Source organism: Pezoporus flaviventris, unplaced genomic scaffold (genome assembly GCF_033815535.1).
Source record: "Pezoporus flaviventris isolate CSIRO_AGI_PZ_B2104156 unplaced genomic scaffold, CSIRO_AGI_Pfla_v1 ptg000073l, whole genome shotgun sequence".
NCBI classification, from domain to species: Eukaryota; Metazoa; Chordata; class Aves; order Psittaciformes; family Psittacidae; genus Pezoporus; species Pezoporus flaviventris.
Genome location: NW_026892621.1, coordinates 4,094,243 through 4,118,526, shown reverse-complemented (window position 1 = coordinate 4,118,526; position 24,284 = coordinate 4,094,243). Strand labels below are relative to the sequence as shown.

The 24,284-nt window shown below is 46.3% G+C and overlaps 2 protein-coding genes across 9 annotated transcripts in view; one reads left to right on the top strand and one right to left on the bottom strand.

The window, feature by feature from the left end:
- Window positions 1-11,504, top strand: part of RAF1 (Raf-1 proto-oncogene, serine/threonine kinase) — a 78,221-nt gene extending 66,717 nt beyond the window's left edge. For all 7 annotated transcript variants that reach the window (XM_061472935.1, XM_061472934.1, XM_061472932.1 and 4 more), the window contains 7 exons: window positions 1,829-1,913; window positions 2,837-3,013; window positions 4,002-4,048; window positions 5,536-5,654; window positions 7,354-7,485; window positions 9,047-9,181; window positions 10,365-11,504. In XM_061472935.1, coding sequence (XP_061328919.1) covers window positions 1,829-1,913; window positions 2,837-3,013; window positions 4,002-4,048; window positions 5,536-5,654; window positions 7,354-7,485; window positions 9,047-9,181; window positions 10,365-10,505 — 836 coding nt within the window. In that variant the 3' untranslated portion in view covers window positions 10,506-11,504. The remainder of the gene's footprint in view (window positions 1-1,828; window positions 1,914-2,836; window positions 3,014-4,001; window positions 4,049-5,535; window positions 5,655-7,353; window positions 7,486-9,046; window positions 9,182-10,364) is intronic.
- Window positions 11,500-24,277, bottom strand: MKRN2 (makorin ring finger protein 2). Of its 2 annotated transcripts, XM_061472950.1 has the most exons (9): window positions 24,157-24,277; window positions 23,810-23,938; window positions 20,336-20,511; window positions 19,276-19,580; window positions 17,646-17,860; window positions 15,855-15,965; window positions 14,678-14,822; window positions 13,997-14,152; window positions 11,500-11,815 (listed from the first exon to the last, which is right to left on the bottom strand). In XM_061472950.1, exons 1-8 carry the CDS (start codon window positions 24,180-24,182, stop codon window positions 14,009-14,011), a joined length of 1,251 nt encoding a protein of 416 aa, XP_061328934.1. In that variant the 5' UTR covers window positions 24,183-24,277; the 3' UTR covers window positions 11,500-11,815; window positions 13,997-14,008. The 2 variants fall into 2 exon arrangements, with proteins under 2 accessions (XP_061328934.1, XP_061328933.1); XM_061472949.1 differs by lacking the exon at window positions 11,500-11,815 and having other exon boundaries at window positions 13,982-14,152.
- Between the last annotated feature and the right edge of the window lie 7 nt (window positions 24,278-24,284).

The window sequence follows — 24,284 nt, the reverse complement described above, 5'->3', positions numbered from 1 at the left end:
GGAGCAAGGATCATAATGGAGAATAAACTGAAAAATCCTCTGAAAACATTTGGCCTGTAGTCAGTGGGTGCTGAATCCTTGCCTTGTCTGGGCATAGATCTTAGCAGGTGTCTACTTCAGGTGTTGGTAGACCATCTGTTGGTCTTGCATTGTACATCAGTAGGAGTCACAGTAGAAACTGGCTGCTTCAAAGCCTCTGATGTTGGTGCTCTACCAGTTATATTCTCTAAGCAGAGAGACCTGTAAGGTATCAAACATTATGCATACCACAGATATGAGATGGTTCTCTTTATGAGACTGAAATAGGAAGTATATCACATTTACTGAAGTGAAAGGAAGAAGATAGAAATGTACAATAACATGTTCAGTAGTTGTGCATCCTTTGTGACTTCAAGTTATACAGCAAATTAAGCAGCTGGTAACTACAGTGGAAGATACTTCAGTATTTAGTGGTTAAGTATTCCTAATGTTTTCAGTTGATCATTATGTTCTAGAGACATGCTAATGTTTTTCACATGTATCTTTGAGAAGAGGCCATATTAAGAAGAAGAAAACTGGTGATTGTGGTGAAGTCTGTCACTCTAGTGGTTTTTTTAAATGTAGGCGATGATTCAGTGATGCTAAGAGGCAGCACCCTTTAAACTGTGGGATAAGTCTAGATTGGAGTATAGAACCTTTCAAATCTTTTTACTGCATGCGGACTAAGACTGAAGTTTTGGTTTGTCTGAGCTGCTTACATCTTCCTGTGACAGTGTTAAGTTTATCTTGAATTCTAAAATGCTGTCCATCCACAGTTAAATGTGATGCTTGCTTCTTTCCCAGAGGAATTAGTGGGTTTTGCTGGTGGTGCTTTTACTTTTGTTAGTTGCCTCCACTCTTGCACCCTTTTTGAATCTCTTCACTTCTACTGTTTTCTGGATGTACACTGTAAAGGTTTTTACAACTTCATTCTCTAGAAACAGTCTCCAAACAGATAGCACTGGATCATCATCTATTCCCTTTGTGTTACCATTTAACAGACACTGAAATTTAAAGCAAGCACTGACAACGAAAGCAATTCAAATGTAGTTTTAAAGTAAAACTTTCTAATCTATCAGCTTAAAGAACAGTAGAGAGGTTCTGCTTTCTGGGGTCCCCAGCTTTGCTGTTGAAATACTAAGATCAGTGATTTTTCTGCTATTCCTTGGTAGAAGATTTGCTCCTCCATTGATGGAATTTAGCAGTATTTAAATCTAGCAAGGTTAGGGTATGTACATTATATATATAGTTTATATATCTATATAAACTTTAATATACAGAATTATAGGACAGTTAGGGTTAGAACGGACCTTAAGATCATATAGTTCCAACTCCTCTGTCATAAGAATACAAAGGTGTACATATATGTACACTAAAGCTGAATAGAAAATGGAAAATAGTGAAACTGGATACTGTTTGGAAGCTAAAGCACTCTGATGTGACTGCGTTTGAAATGAGACGCTGAGAATGCAGCTACACTAGAATACCTGCCCTTTCAACAGCCATTTCAGATGTTGGTAGCTTTATATCCTGCAGAAAGCATTTGTGTGATGCTAGCCACAGTTAGAAACTAGAAGGGAAGCAGGTGAACAATTAGTGACTTTTTCCATTAGACTGAAGTTCAAGTAAATGAATTGCTTGATATAGTGGAAGTTTATATGTCTGCAGGAAAACTCTTGACCTGTTACAAGTTACTGGAATTGTACTGTGCACAAATGGGGAGTGTTAAGACTACTGTATATTAATGTTACTTTGGGAGGGCAAAAAAAAGCTTCATTTTTAGTAACTTCTTCGGTAACTGTATTTTCAGGGGATGTAGCAGTGAAGATACTAAAGGTTGTGGATCCAACCCCAGAACAGTTCCAGGCTTTCAGAAATGAAGTGGCTGTGTTAAGGTGAGTTGCTAGTTTCACTGCTAAATTCTGTTATTCCAAGGTACTCACTTGGCTATTACCCCTCCTTTAAGCCATCTTGCCCAATATTCTATATTTGAGAGACACAAAAAGCAGATCTGCAGAGAAGAGTAAACGAGACAGTTTAGTGATACTTGCTGTGAGACAGCAGTCTTAATTCAGAGTATTTCAGTAGTTCTTCACTATTCCTGAAGGTTGTATTTTCGGATGAATAATAACACCCATAATCGTTCAGGTCCTATTTGGAATGCAGGAAAAGATGAGGATGAATAAATCCTCCCAGAATTCTCATCACTGGACAGAATACTTGAACTTTGTACCTTTCACAAGTGCAGCATAACTACTTCCTTTGATGTATACTCTGATCTGCAGAACTTTTTTCTGCTTGCAAATACTGCTTTTGTGGTATCCAGTTAACTAGCCGTAATATTAATCCTGAAACGGGACCCCTTAGAGTACGTAAGAACTATCTGTTAATTCCTTCACAGTTTATAGTGACCCTTCACTTTCCTGTCGGGATTCAGTCTTTTATCTAAATCTGTCGCTTTTTCACAGCTTTCAGGGTAATTTCTAGCATTCCAGTAACTTTCCTAATACCACTTGCAAGCATGAATGTCGGTTACTAATTTCTAAACCGTTGAATTTTCATGACAACTTCTTGAAGGTTGATTTTAAAAACTTCCTTGCAACTAAAAGGAATTTTAGTATCCTAACTAGAAAGCAGAAAATCAGCATATTTTTGTATCTCTTAAACTCAAACTTTACACACGCATTCACCCGGCAAAAATGTTGCTGGAAACTCATGTTTGGACTCAAAACTGAAACATGTTCCTTGAGCCAGGAATTTTTAAAAGCATTTGAAACCTCTTTTCGTAAAGGTCTTTGTCTTTGCTACTTTCTTTTAGGAAGACTCGGCATGTTAATATTTTGCTGTTCATGGGCTACATGACTAAAGATAATCTGGCCATTGTAACACAGTGGTGTGAAGGAAGCAGCCTGTATAAACACCTGCATGTTCAAGAGACCAAGTTCCAAATGTTCCAGCTCATTGATATTGCTCGGCAGACAGCACAGGGAATGGAGTGAGTAGGATCAACAGCACTGCTGGCTATTTTTGTTCTTGGAATGGTGTTTCCCTTCTTACTCCCAAAATCTAGTATGTAGAGTTACTCTGCTAAGATAGTAATGGGTCAGAGTGGTACACCCAGTAGAGAGCTTGTGCAGCGTTAGTTTCAGCACTGTTGTATGCATTCTTACTTTGATTTAGTATTCCCCCCCCCCCCCCCCTTGGATTTGCCTTAGCTGATGTTAGACCACTGGTCACTTAACAGTTAGCTTTTCTGTATTTTATCTTCTTTCATAGGTTGAGGTCTTACTGCCAGGCAACTAGATGAGATCCTATTCTAAACATAGAATTAACCTTTTTTCCCCTCTTTGTATTACTTCCTATAACATCACAGTGTTTGGCAAATACTAATTTATACTCGTGGTACTTCTCTGAGATGAGGGGGTGGCTGTTCCTGTTCTACAGCTACAGACACAAGCACACAGATGCATTTTGGAAGCCTTCCCCATACTCTTGGAATGTGTTGCAGTGTTCAGAGGCAGAGAAGATGCTGACAGTAGCTGACGCTGTCACTGCTCATCCATTTTGCAGCTCAGGACCCATGTTTTCAGTCAGACACCTGGCAAACAAGGGACATATATTGTGACTGCAGATTAAAGCAGTTTGTAAAAAGTAAACCTGAGATAGCATCCAAATTTCATACACATGAGGACAGCACCGAGTTCTAGGGCAATGCACAGCTACATAACAGTGATGCCACCCTTCTTGCTTTCTGAGGTTTATTTACTACATTGCTTCTGCTTTCTGTAATGCATAAAGCAGTAGTCATCAGCTAGTACTTGCTAACTTTATCTTTTCCCAAAGTAGACACTTCCTTTAACTAAATCAAGAGTGTGTGAAATGTTTGAGTGTGTAATAAATTGTCATTATGTCTGTCAATAAACTGAAAGACAAAGTTTATGGGAACAGCCTTCATAATGGTACTTCTGGTTTTTCTTTCACAGCTATTTACATGCAAAGAATATCATCCACAGAGACATGAAGTCCAATAGTATCCTTTTCTACCTTAGCTGTATTTCTTTTAACGTGGGTGATTGTTGTTAATATGGGGCTTTTGGGGGGGGAGGTGGGGGGTGTGTGAAATAGCTGTTTCAGATGTATGTAACTACTAATGAGTAATTCAGTGGCTTTAACCTGCCAGAGGAGAGATTGAGATGAACTCTTAGGCAGAAGCTCTTCCCTGTGAGGGTGCTGAGGCTCTGGCACAGGGTGCCCAGAGAAGCTGTGGCTGCCCCATCCCTGGCAGTGTTCAAGGCCAGGCTGGACACAGGGGCTTGGAGCAGCTGCTCTAGTGGAAGGGGTCCCTGCCCATGGCAGGGAATTGGAACTGTGCAAGCTTTAAGGTCCCTTCCAACAGAAATCAGTCTGGGATTTTATGAATTCCTGTTGATGAGTATGAAGTTACGTGCGTAAAGCACCTTCACATATCTGACAGAAATGAAGCCTAAACTCTTTACTTTAAACTCAAGAAAAGGCAAACTGTTACCACTGTATTTCTTGCAAATACATACTTTCAGTAATGCATATGGAGTAAAAATGTTGTAAACTGATGTCCTTTGCCTTGCAAAATGCCAGCTTTGGAAATTGCCAAGAACGTCCCTGGAGCTAACAGCATAAAATACAACTTCCTTTCATAAAATGCAAACAGAATGTTTTGCAAATGTTAGCATAAAAGAATATGCCAAGTGATTCCATAATGTAAGGAGATTCCCATTTTCACTTCATTTAGAAAAATAATCACTTTGGGATATGGGAGGTCAGGAGTTTGTGATTCCTGATAATGAAGACCATTTTTGTGTAGTATATTAACTCTTTTCCTGATGTGGGAGTATGAAGGAGGAGTCAGTCATGTTTATATGCCGAATCCTCTTTTTGAATATAAAACATTCTTAAATGAAGTTGTAAAGTGGAATCTCCTTGGAATAACCCCAACAAAGAAAGTGCTGCCTGTCAGTCTTCCAATCTATTCAGTGCATAGATTGCAGATAGTACAGATGGGGGTATTTCCAGTTGAAATAGTTAAATCATGGCTAAATCTCAGGAGATCAGCCAGAGAGCTTTGTGTAAAGAGATTTTGGATTTGATTCCACTTGGTTTTATTTAGTTTCTTTTTTGAGCTGTGATGACTTCTTTGTTGTTCCTCTATGTGTCTCTTGACACCAGTTATTTAAGTACCTGCAGTCATTGGTGTTAACTAACACAGTAGGTTTCTCTCCTAGCTCACCGTAATGATAGTAGTACAAACTGTGCTGAAACGTCTTGTTTAGTCTTAAATGTTAATTCTGTAATATGGATGCCAGAAAATGGCTTTTTTTCTGTTTAAAATGCAACTTGTAGCAGCTTGAAATAAATAAGCAGCAGTTGTTGTGGGGAGTTGGCTTGCATTTGTAAAACCTGAGCAGGTACTTCAGAATCATGTCAGGAAATTCCAAGGTGTTTGCTCAGGTCTCCCGCAGGATTTCTTTAACAAGTGTTTAGATATATTTCTTCATGAAGGTCTCACAGTGAAAATAGGAGACTTTGGCCTGGCAACTGTAAAATCCAGGTGGAGTGGATCTCAACAGGTGGAGCAGCCCACTGGGTCAATCTTGTGGATGGTGAGCGAAACATTTCACTCATGTTAAATAGTTGCTTTCCTTCTGGTAAGGTGTGTTTTGGCAACTGAACCCTTATTTTAAACCTATAAATCTAAATGAATCAACATATGCTGGTACTGCTGTGTAGGCTTTTATTCTAGTTGTCGGGCAAGTTCAAATTGAAGAATGAAGTGTTGGGGTGCTTAATTGTCCGAAGTAGACATCATTCGCCTAAGGGTTCTCCTTCATTTTAAGTATTCAGGGGAGCCTTTTTCCTGCCATAATCCTGCCTTTCCCCAAATGGGCTTGTCTCACAGGAGAGCAGGCTTTCATCTGTGTAATGGTGGCTTTGTGGGATCCTTTCTCTGCCTTCTTCATTGTGGCCTCTTCTTGCCCTCCTCCCTGCGTGGGACTTGGCAACACACTTGCTGATCATGCATTTATCAGCTTTGGCTGGGGATTGGGGAAGTGCTACTTCAAGTATGGGAATGAGCACGGTCATCTTTGGTGGTGACATTTCATATATATCAAGCTGCTGCTGTTAGGCCCAGGACTGTCCCTCAGCCTGAATCAAACAGTTGAGTAGGTTTTAGTGCAGCTCAGAACCGCAGCAGGTAAATGTCCATTTAGGTACAGAATTCTCAAGTTCTAGTGGAAAGCCTATGGAGTTTCTTCTGGAAGTGGTACTGCGAAGCCCTTGTCTGAGAGGACATTCCCAACTATTGCCCCTACCATAGAATCATAGAGTGATTAGGGTTGGAGGAAGCTTTAAAGCATGTTTAACTTCGTGGAACAGTGCCTGTGACCAGGTTAAAAAGCATCATTAAAATTATGCAAGAATGTCTTAGGATTTAAAACTAACTTCCCTGTAGGTATGCCTATATACAGGAAACAGATCTTCTGGAAAAAAACTCTGCAGTGTTGCTCTTTACAGGTTTGGGGGTTTATTTTAATCATTTATAGACTATTCGTCTTTGCTGAGTCATCATTAAGTAGCAGGAGAGGTTGATTCTGTTTCCTCAGTATAATCTCTTACTGGGTTGAGTTGTGGAACTGTTGAATTTTAACTAGTACTTTGCTCAGCAGTGCTGAAGGACTTCACAGGGAAAAAAGTCTTAGTCCCCAGGAAAGGTGTTTGGATGGTTTAGATCTTGTTTTATTCAGTCATTCAACGTTGTTTATTTGAAGTTCTTTAGCCTTACCGTTTTGCTTTGTTTTGCAAGGATGCATTTCTTTCCTGATCCTCAGTATGTGCTATTTTATATTTTGCTTTCATATTCATGTAAATGTTTCAGGATCAATTTTACAATGGAATGAATCTGTATTAGAATTTTGTATTTTTCCTCTTTAATATTGATACCTGTTTGAGAGCTGATGGTGAGAGACTCGGATTCCTTTGTATCTAAGATGTAGCAAAAGTCAATAAATACTGCACATTGGAATAATAATAGTTTTTCTAATGGTAAAATGCTCACTGAATTAAAGCATTGCTTTGTTTACTCTCAAGTGCACTGATCTTTTTTTAAAGAAGATATAGAGTAGCACTGCTTGAACTTCTCCAGAGCCTTAGGTAAAACATCAGAGGTTCTGAGCTATCCCCGGTTCGTTCACTCATTTTTGGTTGAGCTCACTCTCTGCTTTCCAAATATTTTTCCCCTTTGCTTATCCTTTCCATTCCTAAGTTCTCTTAATACTGACTTCTGATTTCCTCCTCCAACAGGCACCAGAAGTGATACGGATGCAGGACAGTAACCCGTTTAGTTTTCAGTCAGATGTCTACTCCTATGGAATAGTATTATATGAACTAATGACAGGAGAGTTGCCATACTCCCACATAAACAACCGAGACCAGGTGAGAAAGCCTCTTTGGATGCTGTGTTTTATTTCTGGAAGGGTACATTTTGTTGTCCTCAAGAAATGTAAGATAAAGGCAAATACAAAACAAGAACTGAAGTGGCGTTGACAACATGATTTGTTTCAGCAATAAATATGTGTGGGAGAGTGTTTAAATATTGACAGTGACAGCTACGAAAGGAAAAAAGATTTTTTTTATAACATTTTAAGCGGCCTGTTGAATTTATTCACAGTTAAAGCTTTTGCTACATCAATAAAGATGTGAAGTTTCCCTTTTGATGTTAAATATGCTGTTATTTTATCAAGACTGGGTTCTGTGCTTTTTACTAAGCGAAGAATCAATACTGGCTGTTGTCATCCCTGTTAGTACTGAATGATTTAGTCATTGCTAAGTTCTGTTCTTACGAATCAGCTAACCAAAAATTACAAAGAAACCCATGAAGGACAGAGACCTCATCTGTTCTCTTTACACAAATGCTTTTTCTGGCTCAGCAAGTGTAGAGCTTACTCGTTCTGCAGGGCATGAACTTCAGACAACTGGATCTTTTCGATCTGTTTTGCTTATCCTCAGTTGTGGTTTGTGAAGAGGTCGGTTCTGTTAAGGAAGTTTTTTCTTAGTTTTAAGATTGGGATATCGGAATGTGTTTTAATTCAGAATATTAAAACTATGCGCAAGCTTAAGTAATCACGACTGCTGCAAAAGATGAGACTCTTGACCCTCGGGGAAGTTTTCTGTGGAGGAGTGCGATGTTTCCTGGAGAGCAATGCTGAGACCTTGTTTTAGCAACATTCTGTTGGCTTTTTTTTTTTCCTGAGACAACAGCAGTTGAAAAAGACCCAATGGCACAGTTAGTTCTGTTTACCTCTCCCCACTGAAACCCTCAGCAGTCAAAGTCCCCCCAACAACCAAACCTACCACCATTTTACCAGGTAATAGTCTTCTCAATACTATACAGCCAACTCTTAAGGTTACTGGAAGTCTGATCAAAATCCTAAACAATGACCATATTAACTTGAACTAGAACAGAAAATGTAATTTCCAACACTAATAAAATCTTTTATTGTCTTGAAACCAGACAACCCCCTTTTTTTGCTACATTAGTTAGTGATCTCTTCTCGCTTGATAGCTGTACACCTCCTTTTGCAACCTGTAGTATAGAGATACCTGAACATACAGCTCTACTGAGGGATTATGCTGTTGTGCCAAATTGGCTGACTGCTCCTGACTACTGAGGCTGAGGGTTGCTTCTCACTGTAGCCTTCAGTTGAAGGACACCGCTATGTTATGTCCATGTCATGTAACATCCCCTGTTCCATTCTGAATGCAATAGCTCCTTCCCTTGTTGAGCATTACAGAGCAGTGCTGCTCTGATTTAATCATGTCCTCCATTACACAAACCCAGGACCATTGTTTCAGTTAACTAACTGGGACAAGTTGACAAGGCTCTGCTGGTGTGTGTGCCTTTGGGACTTGTGTTTAATCCTTTGGGACATTAACGCTATCCAGTGAAACAACTCCTACAGCTTTGGTTTTCTGCCACTTGCTGCTTCTCTTTCAGATTATTTTCATGGTTGGCCGAGGGTATGCTTCTCCAGACCTCAGTAAATTGTACAAGAACTGCCCCAAAGCAATGAAGAGGCTTGTAGCAGATTGTTTGAAGAAAGTTAGGGAAGAACGACCTCTGTTTCCACAAGTAAGTGATTTCCTGCATCTGAGTTTCAGAGTATTTTGTGAACAGCCATTAGCACACAAAGCATTCTAGAGGTTTTGGTTTATATGAAGTGTACCTGCTTCCTATTTTAGTCTTTATTCATATGTGTATTTCTCATAGCCCAGCTCCCTTAAGCAGTTTGTAATTCTAACTGGACATAAGGGTCACCAAAACAATACTACGCATGCAGACTGACACAGTCTTAGGCTTACACTGGAGCAGTTTGCTTTCAACAGCTGACCTGTTTTAGAGATAAGCAGACAAAAACAAAAGCCCTAGCATAATCTCTGCTGAACCCAGGACATTATCTTATTTTAGTGTAGGTTTGAGGGAAACGAGACCGTTCCCTCTTCCTTCCCCACGGAAGAAGCAGACAAAATCCACTGAGGGATGTAAATTCATGTAGCAATTTTAGGTGGTTTTACCAAACATACTTTACCTTTCCGTGTTGCTATGAAGATGATGAAGGTACCTTTAAGTAGCTGGAATTAAATATCAGCAGATTTTGAAGAAATAACTTGCTGTTACAATCAAGTACAGCTTTTGTTTAAAGTGTTCTTTATAATGTTGTTTTCTAAACAGAGTTTTAGGTAGAGGATGCAGTTCTCTCCCTGTCACTCATGGAGGACTGCACAGATGCAAGTTAATTGATCATAATGTCTGTGGACTAATGGAAAGTATCCTCCCATCCTCTGAAACTCAGTGAGACCCTACATGTCAATGAAACTATGTGGCAGAGTTTGGTTATTCACACTGGAATATTCCTAGAGTGTTGTTTCCAGAGCCTCCACACAGTATGCTGTTGCTCTTAGAAGATACACTAAAAGCTGTAAGAAAGGGGAATGGCTTTAACCTGCCAGAGGGGAGACTGAGATGAGCTCTTAGGCAGAAGCTCTTCCCTGTGAGGGTGCTGAGGCGCTGGCACAGGGTGCCCAGAGAAGCTGTGGCTGCCCTATCCCTGGCAGTATTCAAGGCCAGGTTGGACACAGGGACTCGGAGCAAGCTGCTCTAGTGGAAGGGGTCCCTGCCCATGGCAGGGAATTGAAACTGGATGAGCTTTAAGGTCCCTTAAACACAAACCACTCTGGGATTCTCTGATTAAGACTTAAGTATAAAGAGCTCCTTGTCTAACAGGCCTTGTTTTAATGTTATGTATTTCCTTCAGATACTGTCATCCATTGAATTGTTGCAACATTCTTTACCCAAAATCAACCGGAGTGCTTCTGAACCGTCTCTGCACCGTGCTGCCCACACAGAGGACATAAATTCATGCACATTAACATCAACGAGACTGCCCGTGTTTTAGGATCGTGCTCCCCTTCCCTCATCCTCTCCAGTGCTGGGAAAGGAACAGAAGTAACAGAAGTTGTGCTTTTAATGCCTCAGTGTACAGGATCAGTGCCAGCAGGATCATCTGCCTCCCAGTTTTAAGAACAAGCTGCTAAGGATGTCTGCAGTTCTTACCCTGCAGGGACACGGCTCCACCTTGCCTTTTTCTACAGTTTCTTTTACTGGGATAGTTAACAGACTACAAATCAAGAGATCTATTACTATTTTTTTAATAGATGCACTTGAGCCTTATTTTTCCCATACCCAGAAGTGATGGCTGTTTCTTTGGCAATGTTTCTGGATTGATTTGAATCTGTTGGTAAATTGGTATTCTTTACAGCAAGGATGGCTCGCCTCAGAGAGATGATGTGTTCTGGTGCTCTTTGATGTGCCACTGCAGGCTGGGGGAGTCCTCCTGACATGGGTATCTGCAAACAAGACTGAGGGAAGAGGAAAAAAACTTTCTGGAAATCAGCTCCTGCCTAAGAGCTTTCATCAAGCCAATGAAATAAGTTAAAATGCTAATTCAACACTAAATAGTTTTGCAATAGTTTTGCACATAGAAGAGAAACTCTTGCAAAAGAATGGAATATATTCTGAATTGTTCTGCTCAGAGAAGGAAGCTAGCCAGTCTTGCTATGGTCATCCTCAGTAACTTAAGCAGCTTACTTTGGTACTATGGACTTGTTTCCTGCAGCCCAGCGAGGTGGGAAGTGCAGAAAGCCAGGCTTTTGTGGCTGAGAACAGGCTCATTAACACTCTCCTTATACTTCTGCAAAATGAGCATAGTCTTCATCCCATCTGAAGCTGTCGTCCAAGAGATGCACTATCAAGAGGAAACTGAGCATATACAGTTTTTCTTGCTGATTTGGGTTTTAATTTTGTTTTTATTGCTCCTGAGAAAAATGCATTTATTGTAAGCCAAGGTTCCTCTGATTATCTTATTTTAATAAAATAAATTAAATTTTAGGTTGAAGATTCAATGTCATCCTTTAATGCAGTAATCCATCGCTCTGACATGTACAGCTAGATTGGAACAACTCAGAAAATGATATTCAGAATGATTGTTTTAAAAGCAGTTTAAGTAAAAACATTTGAGACCACCACCTCCAGGTTTGCAGTCACTTCCATTGCAGGATAGTTTTTACAACAACAGCCTCAACAGCATCAACTGATTCAGGTACTACGCTGCTGGATGATGAAGCTGTTGCACGGCACCAGTTTCGCTGTGTTTTATCTTCTGTGGCCCTGTTGTTTGCTTAGGTCCAAGTGAGTGTTTTGTCATGGCTGAACTCCACAGGGGACAAAAAATAGGGTGGGTTAATCTAAGAAACTAGTTTTTAAATAGCATTCTGTTTAAATACATTTACTAGGAAGCCAAGCGTCCATTCCTGATGTGGAAGCTTGGGAATCTGTGGCTTTCTCTGTGCATACCTCTCTAAATGTTACTTATCTCTCATATTGCCTTCATTATAATATAGAATAGTTGACGAACAAGAATAAATCGTATAAAGCTGCTGCTACTTCAGGTCTAAAATGATTAATCCCTAGTTTTTAGAACAGATTATGTTAAATTAAAACTTTTATGTTGTTCCTGTGTAGCTTTGATAAACAAGTTGTCTTTTTAATCTCAGACTGCTGCTGCCTGGTTCATGTCTTCGTGGGACACAGGAAACCAGGAATGTCTTGTTTAAGGTAAAGCACACCCCCTCCATTGACTTCTTTGGGGTGTATTTTATTACTTTCTTTTGCTCACCTTTGTGACTGGTGATGAAGAACAACACTCACGTGCCTCACTGTACCTTTATGTGCCACTGACCAGTAAGCAGTCACAGACTGTGCCAAGCTGAGGCCTGACTGCAGTAAGCACTGTGAAAAATTAACCTTAGGGGGGAAATAACTGTGGAAAAGTTCCATTTCCTGGGTCAGAACCAGAGCAACTTGTGCGTGTTCAAGGGGAGGGAGCTGCTTGCAGCAGAGATGGGATGAGTTCTCCCTCTTCTGTTGGAACCCTCAGGGAAATGCAGCCATTTCCACGCAGGAGGCTCCTCAGCTTCAGCTCTGACCCAGAAATGCCAACCCATGGTGAAAACCGGTAATGCTGGAGTCACTAATTTGATGCCATTTAAAATGTCTGAACACCAGCTGAAGGCTCTGCTGTTTGCTTTGTGACAGGGACACAGATCCCCATTTTCAGCCATCTGAGCAGTGCCCCATTGGCTGTGCTGACATGAGGCTTTTGCCCAAGTGTCTCTGCATACACTTTGCCTCACAATACAGACAACTTCTGTTGTCTCAGCAACTGACCTTTTAGAAATGCTTGAGGCTTTAAGCCAACAGCATCCCTTCAAGGGTATGAGGTGTTGTCCACACTGGCCCTCTACTGACTTTAAGACCATCTGCTACATGTGCTTAAGAGGTCACTGCTTGCACTCCCCTGGTGTCCTGCTGTATTGCTCAGGAGCCATTTCAGACTGAGTTCTTAGCTGAACTGCCAAGTTAGTACAAATGGCTTCACAGCATTAACTTCCTATATCAAATTTCACCATCAAATTGCTTTTGCTCAAAGCCTTTGCAACACAATCTAATTATGAACAAAAATGGGATTCAGCAGCAGCTCCTAACTCAGAAGAGACGTACCTTAATCCCTCACACCACTGCCCTTACCCAGCCTTGGCACATCCCTTGAGGGCAATGCCTGAAGGCAGGAGTTAAAACAATCTGCTCCTGACTGAAATAGCTTACACTGTATACTTCTATCTATAAGGATCACTGAAAATGTAGTTACTTAACTCAGGCTACTGCAGTGAAAGGCATCAAGGGTTCCCAGTTAAAGACATTTGAAGTAGTTAGACTGAACAACACTGTCACTATTGCTGTTGCCACTGTTACTGCACCTAACTCCTTCCTCTCATCAGTGTTTCCAGAATCCAGGTTATGCTGCAGGCTCAATTTCGCTGTCTGTTGTGACTCTGGCACTGCTCCGAGTTTACTCTGAACTCTGGGTACTACTTTGAGGTATAACGTATTAGTTCTTAAATCTCCTTTTTAAGGAAGAGAAAGCTTTGCTAACCATTATTCCCAGTGGGGTTTTGTACATACACAGTTGATTTAGTGTGAAAACCAAAACCAATACAAGCTAAACCCTCCTTAAACTGATTTAGCAAGTTTTTAACAGCTTAAGCTTTAAAAGGTAAGGGAGGAGCTGTATTTACACTGCCACTCAGCTCCCAGGAGAGCATCTCTTAGGCCAAAGAGAAAACCCTCTTGGGTTGAAGGGATTCTGTTTCCCATGCAATCAATTAATCTTTTTCAAATATATTTTGGTATTTTTGGTTCCACACAAAACCAATCTGAAAGCCTCACTGGGACTGCACGAATCCACCACAGGGCACACTCCTCCTAACTGTGCTGTGTAAAGTCAGAGCAGCACTAAATAAACAGCTGGATCGCTACAGGCAGAAGCACCTCCCGTCCTCTTTATTGAGAAGTAGCAGAGTCCTCATCAGCCCCTGAGAGGTGCATGAACAGTTCTCCCAGTTCAGTGACATCGGTGTCCGTGCTGGGCACACTCCTGCTCTCTCTGTCTTCAATGAAGTCCCACAGGCGAACAGAATTGAAGAACTGCAAGAGAAGAAGCTCTTGTCACAGTTCCATCAAATATTGGCCCTTCTCAGTCTTATTTCTTCATTAAAACAAGCCCAAAGTTGACCCTCAAGAGCTGAGTCTGCACTAAGGCTCCTGGCACCGCTGGCAGTGAAACCCAGTGACACCCCCTCTAGCACAAAGGTGACACAGAACGAGGCAAACCAGCTGCACCAGCCTGCTGGAGCATGGCCCTGCCACCACCCTGCACCATGAGCTCCTCAGGTGGCTTTCACCTGAGGCAGGCAAGCAAGGCCTTTAACACTGCAGGGGAAAGCTTTAAAGGGCAGGACTCCTTTGGAGAAAGGTTTGCCATGAGGACTGCAATAGTAAACGTGAAATCAGAGGTGTCTTCTCCTTCGCTACTAACAGGCCTTTGCTTCAGGGAAAACCCAGGGCTGCTGTCCTCGCTTCCCTACAGCCCTGTGGCATCCGACACACATTTATGCAGTAAGCTTCACACACAAGCCATGGTTTAACCACCCCTGGGGAGCCCTCTCTTACCCGCACAGTGCCCTCGGAGCTGAGCTGCTTCCTTGGCTTTTCAGGCTCGGCTCGCGTCCCATCTGGGTAAGCGTGAAGGTAAAGACACTTCCCTCCGAAAGGGCACGTTCCCTTCCCTTGTTCAAAGTACTTGCAGGGCTTTTTCCTGGTGTAATTGGAAGAGAGGGTTATTGTCTGCAGGTAGGAAGGAAGCAGTGACCTCAGGGCTGCTGCTCGCATCCTCAGTGGAGCAAAGTGAGAACCCAGCTGACAGCAGTCAAAGAGAGGGGAAGGATTATTAAAAGCAAACCAATAGGTAAATGAACAGCGTCAGAACTCAGAGGAATTAAACCATCTTAAGACACAGGAAGTGAAGAATGGTCCAAGCCTGTCACTGATCCTGCACACGTGTTTTCACCACACCCAGCAAACCCACTATTCTTTCCTAGCAACATTCCTCTCCTGTGCTTTCTAGCACTATGCTTTTCTTGAACCAGCTCCTCACCACCTCCTCTGGAGGGTCTGCAACACTGGCGTAGTTCAAGTGCCCACCAGTGTTGTCACTCATCTGCAGTGGAAACTACAAAGCAAATGCAGCTGACCCTGTAAACCTGATCTGCAGTGATGAAAGAGGCAGACACGTCCTGGGCATTCCCAGGATATACAAGCCCAACAGTAACAAAAGCCAAACCCCAGCCAGGCAGCGCATTAGGAGCAGAAGGGATTTGTCTGTGACTTCCAGGCTTCTAGGGCTGACTTTTTCCCCCTTGCTGGCACATGACTGGATTTGTGCTGGCCTGACCCTGCTCTTAGATTAGGCTTGGCTTTATTAGTGCCCTATTACCATGTTTTCATTCCATGTAATGTTAACCCTTAAGTTAAACTGACTGCCAGGAGATCTGTCCATAGACTGCACCAAAGCCGTTTCCTTCCAGGCAGTTCTAAGGGACCAGCTGAAACAGCATGAAGCTGATTTTGGCAAGTGAACTGAGATCACAGAGCACCGTGAGTCTGAACGATTTCTGAGCTATAATTACATGACAAACGCTTCTGTGGCAGGCCCCAAGTGACATCAAAGTGTTAGCAGAGATGATGAGCTTGCTGTGGGGCAGGTTTAGACCTCCAGAAAGCTAAAAGCACAGGCACCCCAGCTGACTTAAGGCCAGTGCAAACAGTGTGTGGCTGCTCCTGGACTTACCCCACTCCCTGCTTAAATGCTTCAATCAGCTCGTTTTTCTTCTCCTGGTCTTCTACCCAGTACGTGCTGGGAATGACGAACTCGGAGATCACACGGCACTCGGGGCAAGACCTGAAGGCAAAGCACCAACGCTCTGTTATTTCCCAAGGGACACTCCTCAACAAACATGCAGGAACAGCCACCTCCCGAGGGGCAGGGAGCTGATGCAGGCACCGCCTCACTACCGGCACACGTGCACCGCTGTCATGAGCATCAACTGAAATAACCTGATTCGGTGCAGCCAGAGCTTGTGCTTCCTTCTGCTTGTTTCTAGGCTCAGACAAACGTCCCAGGTATCTCCTCAGTACATCAGCACACGCTAATCCCAACACACAGCCATGAACCATCCCCGTTACCTGAGCGCTGCAGCCCCCACGCAGCAGAAAGCCAAAACAGCTGGGTAAAGGTCAAAGCCTTTGAGATGGCACCTGACATCCACCAGCAGCAATGAGCTGTCCCTTCAGTGGCTTTACTGGATGGATTTCTACATGAGGAATCAGTAAGATCAAGGATCAAACATGCAACTTCAGGTCCCTCAACAAGCCTAGGAAAGGCTTTATGACCCTGCCTGTCCCACAGCTGCTCGGTGTCCCCGCAGGCTGAGCCAAGTCCCTCCTTTAGCTTAACTCTGCAACCACCAGTACATTCACTGTTATGGAGAAGGGTGAAAAACCATGTCAGAAGCATCTGGGTCAGGATTTAATCCATGTTAGAAGCATCTGTGCCAGGATTTAATCCATGTTAGAAGAATCTGTGTCAGGATTTAAACCATGTTAGAAGCATCTGTGTCAGGATTTAATCCATGTTAGAAGCATCTGTGTCAGGATTTAATCCACATTAGAAGAATCTGTGTCAGGATTTAAACCACGTCAGAAGAATCTGTGCCAGGATTTAATCCTTGCTCCAAATGGGAGCTGAAAACCCCCAGTTTTTCAGTGATACCCTCCAAGAACACTGTGGTACCTGGCTGGGAACAGCTCGGCTCCAGCACAGGTTATGTCATGCCCTAAGGAGCCAACGTTCACTTCCATGAAATGGATAACATTGTGCAGAAACGTCTGTGCTGGCAGGAGACTGAAGAGAGTTCCCACCTGTCCCTCACCATGGCTGTGACTTGGGAGAGGTTTCCATGAGATGCTCAAAAAAGGGAACAGCCCCAATTCAGTGTCTGAAATTCTCTCCTCTGAGGAGGAGCGTGTTTGGAATACAGCTTTTACAGAGCTGGAGGATAAAGCATTTGCTCAGATACTGATAAATGTGTGGTTAGTGGGACATTTAACCTTGAGTAAGTTACAGTATGGAACAAACCCCAGTAATTCAGCAGATGCACAGCCAAAAGGAGGCACTGCTCCTGCACATGGGTTACTGTGAAGGGCGCAGGTTCACCAGGTCTCAGTTGCTCACAGTCCACGTGTCTACACTTTGCCCCCCCATCAACACAAGACAGGGCTGTCACCAAGGGCAAGCTCTTCCATACAGGATCACAGTGAGAAAGCAGACTCTCACCAAGAGACATCCCACGTGTCCTGCTGGTCTTGAACACTGCTCTCCCAGCCCCACTCCCATGTCCTGGAATTGGCCAGCACTCGGACCAGGATTTTCTGAGCTCAGAACTTATTAATGGCTATGTTAACATTTACAGCAACACACTCCCTAGTCACCAGTCATATTTCTCTAGGAGTCAAAGCACACCAGAGAGCCCATCTCACTGACCCAGCCACGGAAAGGAGACTCCGGTTAACATCCACTTACTTTATGATGGGATTCTCAAACTGCTTGGCACACCTCCACTGCCGGATGCAGGACAAGCAGTACGTGTGGTTGCAGTTGGAAAGGATCCCAAACCTCCTCTCCGAGGCCGATGGCTTCTCATACACCACTTCCATGCAGATACTGCACACTTTGTCCTGACTTGCCTGAAAGGCAAAGGCCTTCTCCATGTCGTGCTCAAATGTCGCCATGCACATCTGTCATGGGAGAGACATCCCTGGTTACTGCAGTCCACACATTGCCTGTTCCTCAACAGTGTCTATGGACGGGACCTGCTGCAGGGAGAGCAAGGCACGCTCGCTAACAGCATCATCCCTAACCTTCATCAGCAGAATTTAGTTTGAAGAACACCACATTCAATCCCACATGTCAGCCCTTCAACGTCCTCTGCAGCTTCAGCAGTATCAGAAGGAACGGGCCCTAGTGCTTGTCCTTTACCCCTTTCTGTATCTCTGTCATGGCACCTGCATTGCACCAGGAGATGCTCCACATCCCCTAAACCCATTGCACCCAGGGTCCAGCACAGGTGCCACACTCAAGGTGTTACTCTGCTGATCCTGAAGACCACACTCATTCACCACAGTAAGCTCTACACCAGCTAGGAATTCATCTCTTATTACAGGCTTTCCTACAGCCCCTCTCATCCTCTGTCCAGGAGGGACAGCCACTGCCAGTCCACTCACACAGCACTACAAGGCGAGTTGGTGCTTACACCTGCGTACGTTCAACTCTTACAAGAGACCCAGAACTTGACAAGTAAAGTAAATCACAGTACTACTGAACAAGGACACAGACTAATTCTGCGTTGGTATCAGCACTGTGCCTGCTGCACCTTCTCAATCTCACGCACCCTGCGGCTGCCAGAGCTGAGCCACGGTGGCAGGACACTGCCAGGTCCCGACAGGCTCTGGGGAGGAGCGAGCTCTCCACAGCAGCATCAGGGACATCCAAGCACCTAACACCAGAGAGCTTTAACCCCTCAGGTCCTGCCCCAGGCTCATGATTCAGTAACCACTGATGCTGCCGGTCTTGCTCCTCCTCAGCCTTGAGAACTGTTCCTGACTTGAACCTGGAAGCCAGGCAGGGAAAAGAGTAGCTCCTTCAGCCCACCTCTACCTGACCAGTTCCTCATGTGGCCCCTCCAGCTCAGCTCCAAACCCTCCGCACTCAGTTCAGTCTGTCTCTACTTGACCCTGTCCTGACACCAGCCACAGCCAGGAGGAGACACCCGAGGAGCTGACTCAGGTGGTGAGCTCAGAACACACCAGCAGCCCACAATTCCTCTCCCCCACCATACATAGCACCGTGGAGATGTCATGGGAGCTGCAGAAGACATTGTCCTGAGGGAGCTTTTCCATGCTCTGGGAGACGCTGCAGGCAAGTGTCCGATAAGGATGAAATGGGAAAAGAAGTTGCTGTAAGAGGCTGTCTGCATCAGCATCACCAATTAAGCCCCAGATGCTTGAACAGAGCACTCTTAGCATCACTTTATAACGAGACAGCTCTTTGGACCAACAGGCTCCTACAAAACACACCTTTGGGTCTTAGAGCAAACCAACCCAACCTTGCACTGAGCAAAGCAAATCCCACATGGATCTCACGTCACTCTTACCATCTCGTGAGCCTTCCTCTGCTCCTGGTTGAAGGGGTGCAGGACTTGCAGCCCACATATCTCACACACGTCCCCGTGGATGTAGAGGCAGCGCTCTCCGAAGTGGCAGGCGCCCGCTGCAGCGTAGGGACACAACTGCTCTGCATCAGCACAGGAGCCTGCAGCCACCGGGTCCTCCAGCCCGCTGCAAATAGCTTCCAGGTAGGAATGGGGCTTCACTTCCACACTGTCATTTTGGTCACTGCAGCACACCACGTCCCCCGTGCCACTGGGTTTGTGCTTCTCTTCAGTCAAGCCACACAGATCTTAAGGAAGAGAAATGTATGAGCCACACGAGACACGCCACGAGAGGCTCCTTGCCAATGCTAGCCTTTCTTTTTAAGAAAAAAGCCCTTTTCTTCTCAAGGCAGCCTCATCTCTGAGCACCTCTGACTCACAAACCACAAGAGCTGTCACCAGCTACCTCCTGAAAAGGTCGATTGCAAGATTCCATCAGTGAGAAGAGGCAGAAGCAGCGTGCAGGCGGCGGGGGCTCCCTGCCACCGCGATGGGTGATGGAAGCACGATGGGTGCCTCCGTGCTTGTGTTCCTGAGAGCTGGCACAACCTCCACCGAGCACAAGCCAGGCACCATGGCCCTGCTTCCCAGCATTTCAAATGCCCTCACAGTGACAGCAAAACGTGGTTTGTTGTGAGCAAAACCCCAGCCTGGTTTGGGTTGAAGGGACCTTAAAGCTCCTCCAGCTCCAACCCCTGCCATGGGCAGGGACCCCTTCCACTAGAGCAGCTTGCTCCAAGCCCTTGTGTCCAACCTGGCCTTGAGCACTGCCAGGGATGGGGCAGCCACAGGCCCCAGACAAAAGCAACCCCTCAGGAACACCAGGTCAAAACCCAGCCAGCTGGAGAAAGCCATTACAGTACTGACAGGCAGAAGTGTTCCCAGGAACTCATCCAGGACTACATCCCCCTGCTCCTCTCAGCGAGCCTCAAGCAATAAAAGGAGCAACACAACCCAGCAGCCCTCACAGCGCGAGGGCGAGCCCAGCACCGCTCCCACTCACTTCTGTCCCTCAGCACCAGCGTCTTCTTCTCCCTCTTGCCAGCCTCGTGCCGTTTGCTCCTGGTGACCGGGGCGCTAGGCTCGGGTGGGTGCCGGGGGCCCTGCGGGGCGGCCAGCGGAGCAGGGGGTGCAGGGGCTGCTGCTCCCCCCGGCGGAGGGAGCCGGGTGTGATCATACCTGCCAGGGAGAGACAGAGCAGTGAGAGACAGAGCAGTGAGAGAGCTGAACCTGTGTGACTGTACCTGCCTAACAGAGACAGAGCAGTGAGAGAGCTGAACCTGTGTGGCTGTACCTGCCTAACAGAGAGCAGTGAGAGAGCTGAACCTGTGTGACTGTACCTGCCTAACAGAGACAGAGCAGTGAGAGAGCTGAACCTGTGTGACTGTACCTGCCTAACAGAGACCAGTGAGAGAGCTGAACCTGTGTGACTGTACCTGCCTAACAGAGAACAGTGAGAGAGCTGAACCTGTGTGACTGTACCTGCCTAACAGAGAGCAGTGAGAGAGCTGAACCTGTGTGACTGTACCTGCCTAAGAGAGAGCAGTGAGAGAGCTGAACCTGTGTGACTGTACCTGCCTAACAGAGACAGAGCAGTGAGAGAGCTGAACCTGTGTGACTGTACCTGCCTAACAGAGAGCAGTGAGAGAGCTGAACCTGTGTGACTGTACCTGCATAACAGAGACAGAGCAGTGAGAGAGCTGAACCTGTGTGACTGTACCTGCATAACAGAGAACAGTGAGAGAGCTGAACCTGTGTGACTGTACCTGCCTAACAGAGAACAGTGAGAGAGCTGAACCTGTGTGACTGTACCTGCCTAACAGAGAGCAGTGAGAGAGCTGAACCTGTGTGACTGTACCTGCCTAACAGAGAGCAGTGAGAGAGCTGAACCTGTGTGACTGTACCTGCCTAACAGAGAGCAGTGAGAGAGCTGAACCTGTGTGACTGTACCTGCCTAACAGAGAGCAGTGAGAGAGCTGAACCTGTGTGACTGTACCTGCCTAACAGAGAGCAGTGAGAGAGCTGAACCTGTGTGACTGTACCTGCATAACAGAGAGCAGTGAGAGAGCTGAACCTGTGTGACTGTACCTGCATAACAGAGAGCAGTGAGAGAGCTGAACCTGTGTGACTGTACCTGCATAACAGAGAGCAGTGAGAGAGCTGAACCTGTGTGACTGTACCTGCCTAACAGAGACAGAGCTGAACCTGTGTGACTGTACCTGCCTAAGAGAGAGCAGTGAGAGAGCTGAACCTGTGTGACTGTACCTGCCTAAGAGAGAGCAGTGAGAGAGCTGAACCTGTGTGACTGTACCTGCCTAACAGAGAGCAGTGAGAGAGCTGAACCTGTGTGACTGTACCTGCCTAACAGAGAACAGTGAGAGAGCTGAACCTGTGTGACTGTACCTGCCTAACAGAGAGCAGTGAGAGAGCTGAACCTGTGTGACTGTACCTGCCTAACAGAGAACAGTGAGAGAGCTGAACCTGTGTGACTGTACCTGCCTAACAGAGAGCAGTGAGAGAGCTGAACCTGTGTGACTGTACCTGCCTAAGAGAGAACAGTGAGAGAGCTGAACCTGTGTGACTGTACCTGCCTAACAGAGAGCAGTGAGAGAGCTGAACCTGTGTGACTGTACCTGCCTAAGAGAGAGCAGTGAGAGAGCTGAACCTGTGTGACTGTACCTGCCTAACAGAGAACAGTGAGAGAGCTGAACCTGTGTGACTGTACCTGCCTAACAGAGAGCAGTGAGAGAGCTGAACCTGTGTGACTGTACCTGCCTAAGAGAGAACAGTGAGAGAGCTGAACCTGTGTGACTGTACCTGCCTAACAGAGAGCAGTGAGAGAGCTGAACCTGTGTGACTGTACCTGCCTAAGAGAGAGCAGTGAGAGAGCTGAACCTGTGTGACTGTACCTGCCTAACAGAGAACAGTGAGAGAGCTGAACCTGTGTGACTGTACCTGCATAACAGAGAGCAGTGAGAGAGCTGAACCTGTGTGACTGTACCTGCCTAACAGAGAGCAGTGAGAGAGCTGAACCTGTGTGACTGTACCTGCCTAACAGAGACAGAGCTGAACCTGTGTGACTGTACCTGCCTAAGAGAGAGCAGTGAGAGAGCTGAACCTGTGTGACTGTACCTGCATAACAGAGAACAGTGAGAGAGCTGAACCTGTGTGACTGTACCTGCCTAACAGAGACAGAGCAGTGAGAGAGCTGAACCTGTGTGACTGTACCTGCCTAACAGAGACAGAGCAATGAGAGAGCTGAACCTGTGTGACTGTACCTGCCTAACAGAGACAGAGCAGTGAGAGAGCTGAACCTGTGTGACTGTACCTGCCTAAGAGCAGTGTGACACAGCCTGGACCCGATGTCAGGACAAACGGAACTGACCTGAAAAGCTGCTTTTGTTTTTAAAGGGCTGTTCTGACAAGTCACCTGAACTGCTCAGCCCCTTTGGAAGCCACACTGAAAGGCTCCTCAGCCTCCAAAAGCAGATGCCTCCGAAAGCACCCCTTTATTTCTCTCTCCAGAGACACCCAGCACAGCTGGAAGAACACTATTTATGTGCACATTCAGTTCAGTCTTGTCACCCCTCTCACACCCAGGTTTCTGGCATCTCTCACATTGAAACTCCATGTGGGAGCAGTGGCATTTCGTGATCTGGGTTTTCCCCTGCAAGCACCAGCACTGGGACTTCATGCTCTGCCAGCAGAGCACACACAGCAGGTGACGCTGCTAGGAAAGGGCTCAGAACAGCTCAGGAAACACTCTCCTGCGGCAGAGCAGAGCCATGGGGCGGTGAAGGGGCCGGTTCAGCAAAGCCAGGGGCATACCCCAACACTGATGGGAACAAAACCACCCTCCGCATCTGTCTACAGCCCTGCACGTAGGACCTGCAGTGCCCACAGCCGTGCCGTGCACCTGAACCACCGCTGTGACCCCAGTGCCCCAACCTCCAGCCAAGCAGCTCGAGTACAACAACAGCGACCACCTGGCACCATCGCTAGCGTCCGGTCTGCACCCGCCTCATCCCGCGGCAGGACCACGCATCCCTGGCGCAGGGCTGTAACCGGGGCTCCTGCAGCGACAGCACTGCCCCATCAGCACCAGCTCCTCATCCGTGACCCACGCTGCCCCCCAGCACAGGCTGTAACAACACGAACTAACGAGGGGTCCTTGCTAAAGCCTTTCCCGAGAAGTTTTAACCACCAGAGCTCAGGGGAAGTTTCAGCTTCCCACCGGGAGCGCACGAAACCCCCTTTGCTCTAAGGCAGACGGGGCGGTTCTCAGAACCGTGCGCTGAAACCTGCGCTGCAGCGCTGGCTGCGCAAGCCGGGTTTGGTACTGCGAGGAAAAGCGCGTATCCAACACACTGCTTCACTCCCTTTGCCGTCCTGCCGCGGGCGCTGGCTCCTGGCGCACCAACCTCACTGTTACACCCGGTTCTCCCCGTGCCGGGGCTGGGAAGGCGCGGGCTCCTACCTGCAGCGGGCTCCGTAGGCGCACTGCCCCTTCTGGTAGTACTTGCAGACGGTGGAGGACTTGCTGCTGGACAGATCGTGCGAGAACAGGCACTTGCTCCCCTCGCGGCACACTCCCTGCACGTAGTACCTGCGGGGAGCGCGGGGTCAGCGCTTCCGGGCCCGCTCCGGCCCCCGCGCCCCGTGGCACCCCCGGCCCGCACCCGGGCTCCGCTCTCCCACCCGCCTGGAGCGGAGCGCGCTCCGCTGCGCTGCCGGGTCCCGCACGGGGGGGAGACGGGCCCGGAGGGGCCTCCGCGGCCGAGTGCACCGCGGGAGGCAGGCCGCGGCCCGAGCGGCGGCGCTCACCTGCACGTCACCTGCTTCGTGCTCATCCTGCCCCGCTCCGCCCCGCGGCCCAGCGCCGCCCGCCGCGTTCCGCTCCGCCGGGGCGGAAGGGCGAAGGAAGGGCGGAGCCAAGAGGCCGCGGCGCCGCG

What these genes read in the sequence shown, in the direction of transcription:
- MKRN2 (XM_061472950.1), bottom strand. Translation starts at nt 24,182, where the DNA reads ATGAGCACGAAGCAGGTGACGTGCAG. An exon ending in GCTGGTGCTGAGGGACAGAA is followed by an intron (nt 19,581 to 20,335) that starts GTGAGTGGGAGC and finishes CTCTTCCTTAAG; the next exon opens with ATCTGTGTGGCTTGACTGAA. An exon ending in GCTCCGAGGGCACTGTGCGG is followed by an intron (nt 14,153 to 14,677) that starts GTAAGAGAGGGC and finishes CTTCTCTTGCAG; the next exon opens with TTCTTCAATTCTGTTCGCCT.